Raw genomic sequence first — 18,949 nt, 5'->3', positions numbered from 1 at the left:
TAATTTCGAATAGAGTATTTGAACTTTGACTTGAACTTCACTCTTTTTAGCGCTCCCGTAAGGGGAAAAAGCCGCTATTAGAATTTTGCAAAATGTCCGTCTGTCTCACTCAGATCTCGAAAACTAGAAGAGATATGAAAAATATTATTTCACCATTAAATGTGGCTTGAAATGTTTAGGTGCAACGGCTACTTTTGGTTTTCTAAAAGCAAACCGTTTAATTTATAAAATTAATTATGCAAGCGATTTTTTCATAAAAATACACCAATTCTAAAACAATTACGTAAATTTAAGGGAGGCAATGTTACAATATGCTAACAAAGACGGACAATTATTGTGTATTTTCAGTATCACTAAATCAAATATGTTTATAAAATGTACAAGAAATGTTTACAACAAATATAAATAATAGTTAAATGTGTTTTTTCTGGTCAACTAGCTGCTAAAATTAATAGAAAACATTTCTGTTTGTTTATAAAGGCTAATAATGCACTTTGTATGTAAATGTCACGCACATTTTTTAAAATGGACTTTTTATGCAGCGACTTTCGTGCATTAGCGTAAGGTCGCAACGTGCTATAGTGCTAAACCAATTCCTTAAACTTTTTTTAAAAAATCAGATTTCATTTATTTTTTGTTTAGTGCCCCTCATCCGAATAAAAGAAGCTTATTTTTGTGCGTTTTCTCTGTTGGTCGGTCTGTCCGTCACGATTACATTAACAAATAGCACTAAAGGAAGGCTATTGTAAATCTGATTTAACCATTAATTTTTCATTCAGGAATATTGCAATAGTTTTAAGTATCTAATAGATTATTCCGGATGTTTTGTGAAAAACAAATCAATAGCAGCGAATATTTTTTTGCTCTTCTAACTTATATTAGATTTTATTTCCATGCTTAAACGTTGCAATAAACACATCATCTTTTATACATTGTTCCGGTTTTTTTAATGTAAATAGCATATAAATGCTAAATAAAAAGATCTATACCGATTTATATTTCAATAACTATAAAGTGGTTCCGGATATTGTTTTCTAAAAAATAAATTATGTCAAATGATTGTTTGAAATCGCATAATTGACTAATATTACACTTATATTCTTTGACACTATGTCACTGTAGTTTATTTATCCATATCAACTGTTCCGAATTTTAAACTTAAAACAAATGTATGTCAAATGACTAATTTTTTTTCCAAAATATCGACAATAGGTTGTTCAGGATTTTAAAATAAGAAAGTAATTTACTAGAAACGATTATTGAAAATCACTTTTTAATTTATTTTAAAGTTAACTTTCTTGCCGAAACATAATAAAAGTTATTTAATCGGTAAAGAATGTTCCGGATTTTGTTTCGAAAAGTTTGAAATCCCTCTTCTAATAAATAAAGAAATACATTTCTCTTTTACGAAAATTGGTTGTTCCGGATTTTTTATGAAAAATATTTTAACTCTATTTATGTAAAATCGCACTTCTCTCTTACACTACATTTAACTTTCTAGCTAAAACGTTAGAAAATCTTATTATCGTTAATATTATGTTCCGATTTTTAAAGAAAACAACTTCCTAACACCAAAGTATGGTTTGAAAATCTCTCCATAAGGCTATGGTACATCTAATTTTCATAACAGACCATCCCACAAATTTAATTAACGGTATCTCACTATAAATACATAAACATCCGGAACAATCTATTATAGAAACTTAAAACTAATGCAATGTTTCGGAAGGGAAATTACATTTTAATCAGATTTTCAATAACTTTTAGTCTTTTTTTTTTCACTTGACGGACAGACAGACTGACAGACAAAACAAAAAGAGCGTCTTTAATCACTTTATATATATGTTATATACATATTTAGTCTAACTAACCATCAAATGAAATGCTGAAAGAACTCACTCGGTGCACCAATGTCTATGAACACTCGACAAGCTGCTCGTATAGATGACATTTTTTTAGTCTAACTAGGACGTGTGACGTAATGGTAATTATTTTCCTTTGACGTCATATGGAGTTAATTCTTTAAATGAAATGCTAAAAGATATTACTCGGTGTACCAATGTCTATGAACCCTCAACAAGCTGCTCGTAAAGATGATATTTTTTAGTCTAACTAGGCCGTGTAATGTATTGGATTTTTTTCCTTAGACGTCATCTATATTATAAAGTAGAATGTGAGGGGTATGTATGTATGGATGTATGTTACTTATAGACATCAAAACCGCTTGACCAATCTTGATAAAACTAGGCAGGAATGTTCCTTGGGTACCAACTTAGACCGTAGTGTATGTATTGTAGCCCTAAAACAAACTTAAGACCCTCAAAAAAAATAAAGTTGTCCGACTCTATTACAGCTATAGTATTTTATGGATCTAGGCCATGTCTACAATGTTGACATAAGAAAAGATAGAAAGGATTTAGACCTAGATCTAATTTTAAGAAATACACTTTGCGCAGATAGTTTTTTACTTTGACACATGAAAATACAAAAGAAGATCCATTGATTTTTCATTATATAATAAAATTAATCTTCAATTTTGTGTTTCAAAAGCATTTTTTACATTAATTAGTTCCTTATATCTGTGATTACAGATTTCCTGACGAACATTCTTTCATTAGACAATTCAGTAATGAATCGCGTACTAAATATTAATTCGTTTAATTGTTTACTTTATAATCCCATCCCTAGATCTAAAACTCTAATTCAACTCTAAGATGATAAAACTTCTCTTCGCACAGATAGTTTTATACTTTAACACATAAACATATTAATTAAAGTCCATTCATTTCATATTTTGATCAAATAAACATTCAAATTTGGTTTTCTAAAGCTACATTCGTTTACGAAAGCTGCGAAGCCGAGTTGAGATAGGCCTAGATCTATATTCATTCATGAATCGCGTACTAAAAATTATTTCGTTTAATTGTTTACTTTATAATCCCATCCCTAGATCTAAAAGTCTAATCCAACTCTAAGATGATAAAACTTCTCTTCGCACAGATAGTTTATACTTTAACACATAAATATATTAATTAAAGTCCATTCATTTCATATTTTGATCAAATAAACATTCAAATTTGGTTTTCTAAAGCTACATTCGCTTACGAAAGCTGCGAAGCCGAGTTGAGATAGGCCTAGATCTATATTCATTCATGACTCGCGTACTAAAAATTATTTCGTTTAATTGTTTACTTTATAATCCCATTTACTTAACAAAGCTATCGCTCTTTTCGTTTTTAATGGATAAGAATGTATCGACCTCGGGTAAATCATTTTCGCAAAACTAATTTTATTTTCGTAGCGAAAGAGAAATAACGTGAAAGGATCATTAGCTACGTTTAACATACATCTAAATCCAATCCACTAGATTATTCAAAAGCAAATGTTTTAATTTTAAAAAATGGATTTAAGCCTATTAGCTATTTTGATTTGATAGCTTCATTCACACTATTTTTACATTGACACATTCGCTTTACTTATTACATTATTATTTCGTTTAATTGTTTACAAAACACTCTCAGTGACTATATCGAAAGTAATGCGCAAATAAAGACCCGCGGGAGGCGGGTAACATATGTCTAGTCTATATTATAAAGTAGAATGTGAGGTGTATGTATGTATGTATGTTACTTATAGACATCAAAACCGCTTGACCAATCTTGATAAAACTAGGCAGGAATGTTCCTTGGGTACTAACTTAGACCGTAGTGTATGTATTGTAGACCTAAAACAAACTTAAGACCCTCAAAAAAAATAAAGTTGTCCGACTCTATTACAGCTATAGTATTTTATGGATGTAGTCTATATTATAAAGTAGAATGTGAGGTGTATGTATGTATGTATGTTACTTATAGACATCAAAACCGCTTGACCAATCTTGATAAAACTAGGCAGGGATGTTCCTTGGGTACTATCTTAGACCGTAGTGTATGTATTGTAGACCTAAAACAAACTTAAGACCCTCAAAAAAAAAATAAAGTTGTCCGACTCTATTACAGCTATAGTATTTTATGGATCTAGGCTATGTCTGCAATGTTGACATGAGAAAAGATCGAAAGGATTTAGATCTAGATCTAAATTTAAGAAATACACTTTACGCAGATATTTTTTTACTTTAACACATGAAAATACAAAGGAAGTTCCATTGATTTCATTATATAATAAAATTAACCTTCAATTTTGTATTTCAAAAGCATTTTTTACATAAATTAGTTCCTTATATCTGTGACTACAGATTTCCTGACGAACATTCATTCATGAGACAATACCGTAATGAATCGCATACTAAAAATTAATTCGTTTGATTGTTTACTTTATAATCCCATCCCTAGATCTAAAACTCTAATTCAACTCTAAGATGATAAAACTTCTCTTTGCACTGATAGTTTTATACTTTAACACATGAACATACTGATTATAGTCCATTCATTTCATATTTTGATCTAATAAACATTCAAATTTGGTTTTCTAAAGCATTTTTAAGAGACTACATTCGTTTACGAAAGCTGCGAAGCCGAGTTGAGATAGGCATACTAAAAATTATTTCGTTTAATTGTTCACTTTAATTTAACATTCATTCACATTCATTTAACAAAGCTATCGCTCTTTTCGTTTTTAATAGATATGTATGTATCGGCTTCGGGTAAACCCATTTTCGCAAAAATAATTTTATTTTCGTAGCGAAAGAGAAAAAACTTAAAAGGATCATTAGCTACGTTTAACATACATCTAAATCCAATCCACTAGATTAGTAAACACCCGCAAGCCGCGGGTAATGTCAGGCTAGTATATATATATATATATATATACAAGAATTGCTCGCTTAAAGAGTATAGGATTAAACCTCGTAATGTGACTCGCATTTTAAAAACACAATAGCTAGATTTAGATGTAATCTAGATTTTTTATACTAGATCTAGATTTTTTTAACACTAGAACTAGATTTTTTACACTACAGCTAGATTTTTTTTTACACTAGAGCTAGATTTTTTAAAACAAGATTTAGAATTAAGTTCTAATTAAAATCATTGTAGAATCTAGATCTAGAATTTCTTGGTCTAGTTTAGAATGTTTGTTGTTTTACATGTTTCGGATGTTCCTTCAGAGTTGTAGTCCAAACCTCCCTCAGGACGACGGGGGATGGGAGCGGGTAGGGTTTGAACCTGGGACAATCGATGAATCCAAACGACAGTCCAGCGCGCAAACCGCACTACCCGACAGCCATGATTTAGACTACAAATTTTTTTTTACAACTTCAAATGAATCTTTGAAACATTATTACTTTTAACAATCAATACAAAATCACGTCTTGGATATTCCTTTCGAATATGCGGATCCGACAGGGATCCGTCTCCCACGGGGGCCACCTCTGAGTTTGTGTGTCAACACAAACTCTCTTTGTAATATTGTTTAAAGATGTATTTGAGTTGATAAATAGTTTGCATAACTGGAGATGGCTTTGTAATCTAACATATCTATATCATATTTGTAAGTTACCATTCACTGACTGATTCATTGATCAAGAAATCTCTTAAACTGTTGTACGATCCGCATGAAATTTCGTACACAGGTTCCATTTACTAGGCACGCACTAGATGAACCCGGCCTCCTCGTGGCGAACCATGGAAACGCTGCGAACGCCTCTAGCAGCGGCTAACTGGGATCTCCTCCGTCTACGGTTTTCAGGGCCAAGTGGATGGAGTTTGTCAAATCCAGGGGGTGCAAACCAATGTGTTTCTGCCTGGTTGGCCGGTAAGGTAGGCGCGCCCCATAAACGCCGTAGGCTCTAGAATACTCTAGAAGATACGTTCCCAGATGCACGACATTTCATCAGTTGCCTCTCTGATGGCACATTTTCTGGCGGTGTGAAAAACGAGTCTAGACAACCACTCATTATACCCACGAGGTATTCGCGGCAGCCCGACGAAGGAAGCTAGCCCAGCGAACACGAGTTCCTAAATAGGTAGTACGGTCTCATCTGTGGAGATTTTTCCTAAGTATAACATGCAACCAGCTTCGCCCTTCCAGGGCATTTCACTCACAGGGCTTTTCAAAATTTATCTTATAAACCCGAGGATGGGTATAACTCAATTAGACCCCGTCCAACCGATCCTGGCGACGGGTCGGTGTGCGAAAAATTTGCAACCGTCTTCGATCCCCAAGATGTCCGCCCGCTAAGCTTACCGATACTGACTGCAAAAGCTAAACAAGGGTTGTTGCCACACCCCTCGACGCAAGTCGAGCCAAGCCACTCTACAGAAAGCACGCACGGGGAAGTCGTGACCCCCATACCAAATGTGACCAATAATAGCTCGGCAAAGGAACACCAGAGGGATGGTCCCTCGAGACCCAAACATGGTACTGGTACTGGGCAACTCAGAACCATATCATTTAACGCCAACAGGCAGCTATGGTTCCAGAAGCCTGAAATTGAAACACTGTTGTCTACATACGAGATTGATGCTTTCTTGGTGCAGGAAGCGGACAACACTGGGAGGAAACGCAGTTGTGTGCCCTCGCTCTCGGGCTTCATGGCCTTTACCTGTTCCTGTGTAAAATGCCAGAAGTTCGTCACTTTCGTCAGGAATCCTTTACTTGCTCGTGAACAGTATTCTGCCTCACGGGAATGCGGTGAGACCGACATACTCATGGTTGAAATCTATAAGGATGTATAGAGATTTGAATGCCTAAATGTCTACAATCTACCGCGAAGTGTTCTTACACTCGATAATAAAAGCCTCTCCAGTACCAGGACGGTAGTGGCGGGTTGCATTTCAACGCCAAAATTCAGGTTATAGGTTGTCCAAGAACCGATCTCTCGGGACGAAAGGTACTCGACTTGTGCGACGAAACAAGTATGGTTCTCCTCAACGACGTTGAGGCAACATTCATTCACTCCGGGCATGGGGGGGGGGGGAGAGTCGAAACCAGATTTTTGCCTGGTGTTCGCGGATGTAGTCGCAAAGAGTCGTCTGGACAGGCGTTGGTCATTGGCGCCAGGTGTCTGGCGTTCACGGTCGACACCACCTGGGCAAACCTAGCCATCCAGCACTTCCGGACATACTTCAGTCACTACGCCCGTATCCACGTCTCTATTTGATCAAGAAGATAATCCGTGTCAACACACTTCTTGACATTTCTAGGTGCGACTCCGTTCTCGAGTCAGCCATGAATTCATGCATTTGCTTTACTTAAAACATTATTATTTTCTTTAATTGTTTCTAATGCCCTATTGTAACGACCCGTTTTAGCTCACTCAAGGTATCACTCCGGTCCAAGCATTTGATTATTTTATTTGAACATTAAAATCATTAATTTCCATTAACTTAGCCCATCGAGCGCCGAAAAACCACCACCACCCCACCCCCTCTAGACACCGATGTCACATTTTACCTTCCGTATCTTGACACGTGCCACACTAGACTCTTGACAAGAGTACTTTTTCTTTCACTTTGGATTGGTGGTATGTACTTAGTAAAGTGCTTGAGAACCATTTTACTTAGTAATGTGTATATATTTGTGAATTTATTTACTACATTATTTGTGTGCATATATTTGTGTATTCCTTATGGATAATGTAAGTAGATTACTTTATGTTTATATTTTATATCATGACTTTTGTGGCTAAATAGTCATCCCTTATATCTCGACTAGAATTTATTAATAATCCTTACCACATGTATTTAGCTCTTTAGCCATTATTAATTTATCGCTGATAAATCATCGCTCACCACAAGCCGTTAATATATTATAATTGATTTATTCCTTGGCAGGGAATTATCATAATATTTCTGTAAGCATATCATATTACCAAATATGTATTTACTGTCATTCCTTTATAAGGAATCACTTGATTACTTATGTATTCATTTTATCGGCCATGTTGGCCAAAATATATTACTTAGGTAAAATCATGATTATTTACTTGTTCTCTAGTTTGGAGACTTCGTCCCAGCTATGTTTACATATGTGAAAGCATGGGCGAGTCTCTGTCGTTGATCTCCCCTTCTCTGTCATCTCATTTAGCTGGCACTATACGTAATAGCTATTCACCGTGACTGGTGAACCTTACCTTATCACTTATTAACTACTTGTTATTACCCTTAATGGGATTTCCCATTATTATGGTATCTCCCTTGATGGGATACAATATTTATTTGTTAGCTCCCTTTGCTATTTATGAAACTAACGTATACTTTCCATATGATATCATTCTGAAAAATGTCCTTCTCAGAAGGGTATCTACATTCTAGTGGCGTCATTATGGCTAAACGATTTCCACACCATGTCGTTGCAGCTTTTATTTATAGGCAACCTCCACTTGGAGACCTAGCAACCTAACGCTGATACCAGATTTGTTGGCACCATATCTGCAGATACCAGCCCTACTTACTCTTCACAAGTGTCCAAACGACCCGTCACTGGTTTGACTGACAGTAGCCGCAGCTGAGCCAACTTTTTATCCTCCTTGTCACGACTATATCAGCAATACGCAAGTTAAGACCCGCGGACAGCGGGTAATATCTGGCTAGTAAATAATAAAGCAGAAAGTAAGGCGTATGCATGGGTGTATGTCCCGCATAGAAATCACAACTGTTTGACCAATCTTGATAAAACTTGGCATAAATGTTCCTTGGTTACTAACTGGAACCGTAACGTATATATAGTATGTAAAGTATGGATAAAACAAACCCTTAAGACCCAGCTCTATGAAAGTGTTACTATTTCATAGATCTAGGCCATGTTTACAGAGAAAAACTCGAAAGGATCTAGATCGAGCTTTAAGAACTACACTTCGCACATAATTATTTTTTTTTACTTTTACACATGATAATACAAAATATAGTCTATTGGTTTTAACTTTTTAATAAAATTAACCTTCAAATTTGTGTTTCAAAAGCATTTTTTTTCGTTCTTTATATCTGCAAATTTGGACGTCCTGACGTACTTCAATTCACAAATAGGGTAAATCGTTTTAATTGTACTTTATATCCCATTCATCTCGCGCTACTTTCATTTAAATTGCTAAAGTTATCTCTATTGGCTTTTAACAAACCGGGTACATCCATTTACATAGTATTCCATATTTGATATAGATGTAAAATGTAAACCCATTTTCGCAAAACTATTTTTATTTTCTTTGCAAAAGAGAAAAACTTGTAAGGAACATTAGCTAAGTTTGTCATAGATCTAAATCCAATCCACTAAATTAGTAATACACAAACTAAGACCCGCAGGCCGCGGGTAATGTCCGGCTAGTATTAAATATATAAATTGGGTAGACTTATCTAAATGAATTTAATTGCCTTAACTCTACACTCACTTCTATAAATTGATTATAAACTTAATGACCAACCTTGATCTATAGGAGAAACCTTGCCTTGATCTCCAACAGTCATAATATGTAGATGACTATAACCATAAGCTTCAGCTGGATAAGCATGTTGACCGTGTCTTGTGATGTCCAATCCTGTCGTTTAACAAAAAATATATAAAAAATACTTCTGTTAAAAAAATGCTTTTAAGCGTAGTTGTATCAATTAGTTTAGATCATCCATGTAATTAAATTTGTAATAGTGTTATGTACTAGGTTAGAAAGTATGTTAGTTTTGTTAGACAAATATATTGTGTATTGTTTTAGCGACGGTAAAAGTAGTGACGTAGTAAGACAAACGAATGACGTAGTAGAATTGACGAACAGGAGAGCAACATAATAATAATAATATAATAATAATAATAATAATAATAATAATAATAATCTTTATTATCCGTAAGGAAATTTGTCTTACAATTTGTGCATTACACCAAACAAAAAACATTATAACTATAAGAAACCAAAGTGTACATTCACACCAGACTCACTCGTAATTTACATGTGACAAAGTTTATACCAGATTGTTCTTATTTAATGATTTGATTGCCAGGGGAACAAAAGAGTGTTTGTGTCTGTTTGTCTTTGCTATCGGTGTCTTGTATCTCTTTTGTGATGGTAAAATCACAAAATCCTGACACAAAGGGTGATTCTTTATTTCGAGGATCTTGTTAGCTTTTTTATAGATGTTTGTCTCAAACAACTGACCAAATGGGGTTTGTTTTTTGCCAATGATTTTGCCAGCAGCATTTAGGATTCTATAAAGTTTATTCCTATTTTTAATGCTCAGATTGCCATACCAGGCAGTGATATTGAAACTTAAAATATTGCAGATGTGAGCGTGATAAAACATAGCCAAGGCCTTTTCGCTAACATTAAACGAGGACAGTTTTCTTAGTAGTCGTAATCTTTGCTGCCCTTTTTTGCTGATATAATCAGTATTTGCAGTAAAATTTAGTTTATTGTCTAGGATAGTACCAAGGTATTTAAAGGTTTGCACAATTTCAATAGTCTCTCCAGCTACAGAAACAATATCATTTCCCTTCTTGTCCCTACGAAAATCGATTATCATTTCTTTGGTTTTTTTTACATTTAATAATAAAAAATTATCTTTACAGTATTCCTCAATGTGTTCTAGTTCTTTGAAATACTCATTTACGTCTGAGCTCTCTGAGAGCAGGGCAAGAAGAGCCGCATCATCAGCGAATTTTGTGAAGGAGCAACAAGAACTATCGGATTGAAAATCATTGGTGTACAAAATGAACCACAATGGCGATGTTACAGCCCCCTGGGGCGCCCCTGTGTTAACTATGCGTTCATTAGATATAACATTGTTTACCCTAACCCTCTGAGCTCTCTGGGTCAAAAATTCATTAGCCCATAGTATTATGTATGGACTAATCTGCAACGCTTTCATCTTTTCAATGAGTAAATGAAGTTGTATAGTGTTAAAAGCTGATGAGAAATCCATAAAGAGCAATCTTACATAAGTGTTCGGTAAGTCCAGATGTTTGTAGACACAGTTTAAAATATTTAGGATGGCATCGTCTACACCTTTACCCTTTTGGTAAGCAAATTGTAAAGGGTCTAACTTATTACAAAGATCATTCAGAAGAAACATTTTAACCAATTTTTCTAAACATTTAGACACAATGGAAGTAAGTGAAACAGGTCTATAGTCATTCATTTCCTTCGGTTTGGAAACCTTTGGCACAGGTACAATTATAGATGACTTCCACACAGGTGGTATCTCATGGTTTAGTAATGAAGTAGAAAAAATATCTTGGAAAGGTTCAGCTAGTTGTTCAGCACATTCTTTTAAGATTCGCCCTTTTATTCCATCAGGCCCACCAGCTTTCATTGGGTTGACGTTTTTGAAAATGTTACAAACTTGCTCTTTAGTAATCGCTAATTCTAAGCAGTTGTTAACATTGACATCCTCAAGGGCTTTGAGTCTTAGATAATTAAAATCTTTCGTGTCGAAGCGACAATAGAAATCATTTAACTCGTTGGCCAATGTTTTTTCGTCTCTTGTAGCAAGATTATTTTTAAATTTGACTTGTGCTCCTGCCATTTTGTTCATGATGCCCCACGCCTGTCTCATGTCACTTGTATTAATTGAGTCTTCCAGCTTGGTGCGGTAGTTTCTCCTCCCTTCCTCAAGAACGACGTTGAGATTTCGTTGAGCAATTTTCCTTGTCTGTCCATCGCCACTCATAAATGCTCTTTTCTTTTTGATTATTTCCCGTTTTATTTTTGCAGTGACCCATGGTTTATTGTTGGGGTATATCTTGATGCTCTTAGTACTGACACACATGTTTTCACAGAATTTGATGTAATTTGTCACTGCGTCGACCCATTCTTCCAGATTTGAAGTGGTCTCTTTGAACAAATTCCAGTCAGTGCAGTCTAGACATCCCTGTAGTTTGAGAATATTGTCTTGTGTCCATTCTTGTACGTTTTTTTGAATGATTTTTCCTTCTTTAAGTTTTGTACGGTAAGTAGGCAGCAGTTGTAGTGTTTTGTGGTCCGATGATCCTAGTGGTGGCTTTTCACGAGATGTGAATGCTCCTTTGATGTTACAATAACATAAGTCCAGAGTTCTGTTTTCTCTTGTCGGACATGAAATGTGTTGATAGAAGGTGGGTAGGTCAACCTTCAAGGTGCATTTATTAAAATCACCCAGTATAACTACTGGTGCGTCCGGTGACCTTGTCTGAAACTCATGCACTACGTCAGCGATTATTGCAGCTGCAACTTCCGTTTTGGCTGTAGGCGGAACATAAACCAGGACAATGTAAATAACCCCAAAGTCTCGTGGCAAATAAAAAGGTCTCAATGAAAGCGCCAGTAGTTCTAGATCCGGACAGCACATTCTCTTTTTAACCGTGTAGTGATAGTATAGAAGTAGTTTTGTTTTGGATGTTAGTTAGAAATAGCGACGTTTATGAAGACTAGACGGACTTCCCAGTGATAAATAAAGGTGTCATTTTATAACAGTGAAAGTTGTTATCAAGTATATTTTTAATTTGTAATGTTCTGTGGCTAATGTGGAGTAATAATTGAGATAGAAGTGAAGTCATATAATATTAGCCCACAACATTAGATCTAGACTAACAATAATAAATCTGTGCGATTAGAAATATTCTTACCAAAAGTTTTTGTTTAGCGCGATTTCATGCTTTTTAACTTTCTCAATGCGCTATGATCCTATTACTTATCTGGACCAGTTGAGGGGGGGGGGGAGAGAAAGAATGGGGAATCGTGTGAATGTTACAGTGATCACTTTTTAAATGCAAACTTTAAAGCGACGACCTATTTCTCTCCTCAAAGTAAAAAAGGAACCAATTCAACTTATACCACCACATCAGTCAAGTAAAAGGAACTAATTCAACTTATATCACCACACCAGTCAAGTAAAAGGAACTAATTCAACTTATTCCACCACATCAGTAAAGTAAAAGGAACTAACTCAACTTATACCACCACACCAGTCAAGTAAAAGGAACTAATTCAACTTATACCACCACATCAGTCAAGTAAAAGGAACTAATTCAACTTATACCATCACACCAGTCAAGTATAAGGAACTAATTCAACTTATACCACCACATCAGTCAAGTACAATTTCCTTCCCTAGCTCGATACTAAACAAAAAAACTTATTACCAAAAGTTAATTAATGAATTGATTTTTTTTTCGTTGACTTTTACTTTGTCAGGTAAAAGAAAACATTGTGCCAAATTTCAGCTTAATCCTTGATGGGGGTAATAGTCTATGCAGGCTTTGTAAAATTAACGCCACTTTTAAGCCTTTAAATGTAACAACAACTGTGACCTAGAATTAGGATAGGTCATAAGACCAGTGACCTCTTCTGTACTGGCAAGTTAGTCCAGTGGTACTTTGTGGTCCAAAATTATATTATCTAGGCTATTAATTATAACCTCTAGATATATAACTTACTAAGACATACAAGTAATAACTTTGAGATTTCAGTACAACTAATAAAGAGTTTATTAAGGAACAATAGAAAAAGATCATTAAAAGAAAATGGGCATAAAGGCCAACAAAGGCAAGTCAAATAATGAAGAAAAAATCAAAATAGTAGGGCCGGTTCAGTTCAACACAATCTTAGAACTGCCATCACAGAGGCACAATAGTGTCTCAGCTCAAAACAAACAATGAATTACAATAATATAATACAGGAATCAAAATAGTCCATGAGACACACAACTGTCTCTTCTCAAGACATAAGTTTGTCTTTTACATACTTTACGACCCAAATCTGGTCTTTATAAAAAAAAACATGTACAGGAAAGGATAAGAGACTAAGTAGACATAATATTCACATCAACCAACTTATTAACAACAAATAAATAAAGTCTACTTAGCTCGTTAGTGAAAGATACATTCCTATAAAGTGACACACTCCTCTTGATTAACAGTCAGAGCAGAACATCAAAACTATCATATAAACATTATGGAAATTTAGTTCACAATAATGTACAGTGGTCAGCTCCAAGACTGAAGAGGAAGTGGCAATTGTACACAGTTAACAGGGACTTAAATCAAGTAATGAAGGGGACTAACTCTAATAAAAAAAATAAGGTAGCCACCCTTATTGTCCCTCTTGTCACAACAACATTGCGACGAAGTGTCAGCTGTGTAAAAGTAATCGACAATGAACACACTACTACCAGGATCTTTCTTTCATTTCTTGCCATGTAAATTAACGAAGCACATATCCTGTTGTACCACTGATATTGTCAATAATGTATTTCCCCTGCCCCCCTCCCACTACTTTTCTTTACTTATATGGACTCCTTCAGTCGCGAAGCGACTATGGATCATCTTGGTGAGATGTACGCCTGGGCACTAGCTGTGGTCGGAACGATGTCGCCCACACATCAGCTCCACCCTCTCCACGCAGCTGATGTATCCAAAGGAACGGCATTGCCGATACAGTTTGGGGTCAGCGGCATCGCAGGTTCTGCCAGAGTGTAGCACTGGGTGCTGCAAACTGCCTTAGGGTCGCCAGCTCCTTATTTTTTTCTCAGGGTTGACTCCTGAAGCCTTTCCCATGATTGGGTATAGCTGCAAGGCAACAGCAAGATTGTCAGGTTCAGCAAGGTTGTCATTGCCGGAAGCGGTAATGGATGTAAGCACTCCACTACCTATAAAATGCTTCCAAATGGCATGCGTCTCAAATAGCCTCTGACAACCAGTCCAACTCCTGGCCTTCACGAGTGGTTCAGATATTGAGTCCGGCGGAACTGTTCTCACTAACAGGAGAAGGGGCAAAGGCGAGTAACTGGCGCCTTAACCAGTAAGCTTCGGGAAGGAGGGGCTCATTAGCCATGGCTGGCTACCCACCTTGGAGAAGGAAAACTGTTGAATTCAAACCTCTTTACTTATAACCATACCAGACTGGCCAATTCGCCTAATGACTATCTGGGTAGTGTCTACACAAGAGAGAGATTTTTGTCAGCTTTGTTCTATTCGAATATCGCGACGCACTCGTAGAATGGTTAGATGTTTTAGATTAGTGGTTCTCAACCACTTTGGCTCGGTGACCTCTTTTTACTATTCACTTAATTTTCCTCTTAGGGAGCAGATAAGATTGGCAACATGTTTTCGTCCAATTTTGTTTACCGATCTGAAGTTTTATATGGAAGGATCGGAGTTTTTTTCAAACAAATCAAATCGAGGCTTGTTGCATTTGATCAGTTGCTTCTTGTAATTCTTGTGGCAGTATCTTCATTACTAATATTTGTCGATAAGTTCCCATTGCTTTCAGTGACTTATTCTTTATCAAACGTTGAAATCCAGACCAATATACTAGCAGGCTTAGAGCACCAGGAATTTCACTAATATTTTCCCAAGAGATATTTAACTTTTCCAATTTTCTCTTATACATCACGTGCTGGTATTGTCGTTTCAAGAGTTTTACGAAATATCTACATTATTTCTATACCTAACCTTACGTCTAAAATTCTGCGTATCCTTGTCTGCGTTTAAGTTGTTTTTTTTTTGGTTTTATAGATTAGATTCGGCTTATAGAACCTCTTTACAAATGACACATTTTGTTTTTGTATTTCTACTTCAACTATTGAAGTAAAATCCTACCGTAAATAAAAAATTGACATTATATTTTGTTTTCTTTACGTTCTTTCGATAGAGATCCATGTGAATTGTTTGCTCCATAATGAAATGTTACCTTCAATAGCATGGACTACTCAACGATTAAGTATTATCTATTAAAAACGAAATAGCTTTTCAATTACCTCAGGACGTCACCTTATGATTCCGAAATGGTTTTCACGTCACGTTATGCATTAATTTACATTAATTTAAACTGTCAAAAATAATTAAGATGCGACAGTTAAACATTTTTGAAGTCATTCTGATTGATTTTTCTTCCTTATTTATCCTCAAATAACAATAATAAACTTGTACATTTCAAAACTTTGTACAATGTCAAGTTTTACGTGTTAAAATAGGGAAAAAAAATCCATATTTTCGATGACCTTAGGCGACACCTGGCAAATCGTCATCCGACCCCCAAAGGGGTCGTGATCCACAGGTTGAGAACCCCTGCCTCAGGGATTCTACTTTTTGTCTATCTATTCAACTGACTTCTGAGCGCGAGACAATGTAAGACACTTTCATCTTGTAAGGTGCGCCTGGGGAGGATCCACGAGAGATGTCCAAGGCAGAATGAATTCATGCTATGGAGTGTTAGTTCTAGGTGCAACAGAAAACGACGAACTGGTAGTCCATGTGCAGGAGAAAGCAACTATGTTGGGGAAATGGAAGGAATGAAAAGTGCTCTATAGCATATTGAACAACGTTTTGAGGAAGGAACTGCGGCACCGGCTAATTTTATCATCTTTACAGACTCACTTTCCTGCCTGCAAGTTATCTAGAGCTCAAGACTACCCCACTGGCGAAGACAATAGCGTGTGTGGAGCGCCTAGAAAGGAAACATAAGGTACTTATGGTGAAGCAATGGATTCCCTCACATTGTGAAATTAGTGGAAACGAGAGGGCAGATAGTTTGGCGAAGGTAGGATTTCTTCTAGACCAACCAGAGGAGCAAGAACTTGTGAATGGATCAAGTACAAGTAGTACGACAGATGGGACCATTGTAGCACGGGACGGGAAGTCTGGAAAATTCTCAAACTCTCAAACAGGAGGGACGAATAGTGGCAGCTAGACAGAAAGAATCAGGCTATTTTGGCACGATTTCGCACGGGACACTGTCCGATAGGAGACCTCAGTCTACTTCGCTAGGATCCGAGAGAATTACGATCCCAGATGTCGACACTGTCACACAGAAGACGAGACAGTAGAACACATCCTCTACGATTGCAGGGTGCTCAGAAACATAATCGAGGATACGACTAGTCTTGAAACATAGAACTGGTTCATGCGGGGATTTTGCCCTGTACGGAGACATCAAACCTTTCAGAACACTGCCAGATACCTGGACCGCGCTATAATGGATTAATCTCAGCACGGAGCCTTAGTGTGTGGAGGCTTTTAAAAGGTGCGCCTGGGTACTTGAGGGTGCGTCACGGCTGAACTCTGTGCATGGGTTATGACCGGATGTCCTTATAATCTTGTAAATATTTTCCTTGGCCTCTCACGTGATTGACCAGTCACATATTTTCTTGCCAGCTATTTCCATTCATCAGAATATAAGCTTCAAACTTCAGTTAGGAGTAGTCGCTCTATTTTCTCTAATTTATTTACACATTCATTCTGTTATTTTTGGACTTAGTGGTAAGTAAAAACTGTGATTTATATTTGATCACCTTGTGACTCTGGATATATCAATAAGTTCATATATATATTCTATATGTTTATTTAATAACTCACGCTTGTAAGTAAGAAATCTACCCACATCCATATTAGTTAAACATTGGAGAGAAAAGAACAGCATTAAAATGAGTTCATTCCTATTTGTCAGAACAAGCTGAACGGATATCGATTAAACGATTTATTACATGCCCTGCATAGAGGAGATTGCCCACCTCACGAATAAAACTGACCCATAGAGGACAGGATAAAACTACGAGGAGGATTATTCTACCTGCCATACTCAAAATTTGGTATCAACCACACTAAAAACCTACCATCTACTGCTACAATGATGTGTCGCTGATGAAGGAGGCCACGAGTATAGGGCCTATTAGTCTCCCCGACAAAAGCGGGTCGTTAAATTTCGTTGTAACAGATACACTAATTCACGTGAATAAAAATATATTCGGGAGATCGTTAAAATGTGGCCCGTTTATAGAAAAAAAGAGGGGATGTCTAGGTCATAATAAACAATATAAATCGTGGTAACAAATCAACTGGCATAGCCGGTGTGTAGAGCTAATCTATATGACTTAGACTATTAGTATTTACATATTAAGTTATTCTGTGTGCTTCCAATGGTATGCGTCTCAAATAACCCCTGACAACCAGTCCAACTCTTGAGCTTCACGAGATAGGGTGAAGGCGAGTTTTAAAAAATAAATTTAAAAACAAATAGGAATAACCAGTGTCTATTTTTTTGTATAAAGTTTTATGATTTGATCGGAACCTTTTTTTTTTTAAATATTAATCGAATGGCCTAAATTTAAATGTAAAGCTTAAAATTTATTGAAAACGTACCTTTTTTTTCTACATCTTCTGATACTCGAAATATCCGCATCAATCTAAGTGAGCCAAATAATAGAATAGATAATGTTCCAGTCCATGCTATAATTGAAAGCACTCCAGTTAATTGCCATGCTAAAATCTAAAATGAAAAAAAAAAAAAATATATATATATTTAAGTACTTCTAGGCCAAGAAATGCTATTGTTAGGCATTGATACACTATTAAGACAAATGTGTATTATGTTTATTAAGTCATTGGGATAGCAAGAATAGGTGAAGAAAAAATGGGATAGTGTGATAATTTTTCGGAGGTGGGGTATCTCTTTTTTTTTTTTTTTTGCATACACAAACACACACACACACTCACAGTAAAATGTTACAGATATATAGAGAGAGACTAATATAGAGAGTGTTTTGTTAACAATTATTAAACGAAATAATAATGATATAAGAAAGCAAATGCTTAAATTTAAAAATAGTATGAATGGAGCTCCATTGGATCGACCTAGATCCAAATCCACTTTTTAAATAAAAACATTTGCTTATAGTCTACATATATTTCATTAAAATATGAAATGAATAGACTTTATTTTGTATGTTCATGTGTTAAATTATAAATTAGATCTATCATCTTGAGTTAGAGATAGCCTAGATCTAGAATAATCTAGAGTTAAATATTGTCATGGATAGAGTTCTTTCTGCGCGTACGTGGACGCTTCGCTCTGCGCATGCGTGACCTTTTTTTATTAGATGTTCGGAATCATGAATGGAACTATTAAAATGTATGTTAATTCGACTTAGCAGCTATAGCGAACGAATGTATGAATAATACTTTAGAAAAACAAATTTGAATGTTAATTTGATTAAAATATGAGATGAATGGACTATAACTAGTATGTTTATGTGATAAAGTATAAAACTTTGTGAAG

At 35.8% G+C, this 18,949-nt stretch overlaps 2 protein-coding genes across 3 annotated transcripts in view; both read right to left on the bottom strand.

Moving 5' to 3' along the window:
• The window catches only part of LOC106071499 (putative ammonium transporter 1), a 153,830-nt gene that overhangs the window by 2,947 nt on the left and 131,934 nt on the right, over window positions 1-18,949 (bottom strand). For both annotated transcript variants that reach the window (XM_056043297.1, XM_056043298.1), the window contains 2 exons: window positions 18,034-18,160; window positions 9,356-9,469 (listed from right to left, as the gene is read on the bottom strand). In XM_056043297.1, the coding sequence (XP_055899272.1) occupies window positions 9,356-9,469; window positions 18,034-18,160 (241 nt within the window). The remainder of the gene's footprint in view (window positions 1-9,355; window positions 9,470-18,033; window positions 18,161-18,949) is intronic.
• LOC129928594 (zinc finger BED domain-containing protein 4-like) overlaps window positions 1-18,949 on the bottom strand; it is a 243,276-nt gene that overhangs the window by 172,197 nt on the left and 52,130 nt on the right. The window lies entirely within an intron of this gene.

Source organism: Biomphalaria glabrata, chromosome 10 (assembly GCF_947242115.1).
Source record: "Biomphalaria glabrata chromosome 10, xgBioGlab47.1, whole genome shotgun sequence".
NCBI classification, from domain to species: domain Eukaryota; kingdom Metazoa; phylum Mollusca; class Gastropoda; family Planorbidae; genus Biomphalaria; species Biomphalaria glabrata.
The sequence above is the reverse complement of the archived record's forward strand: the minus strand, read 5'-3'. Positions and strand labels throughout refer to the sequence as shown.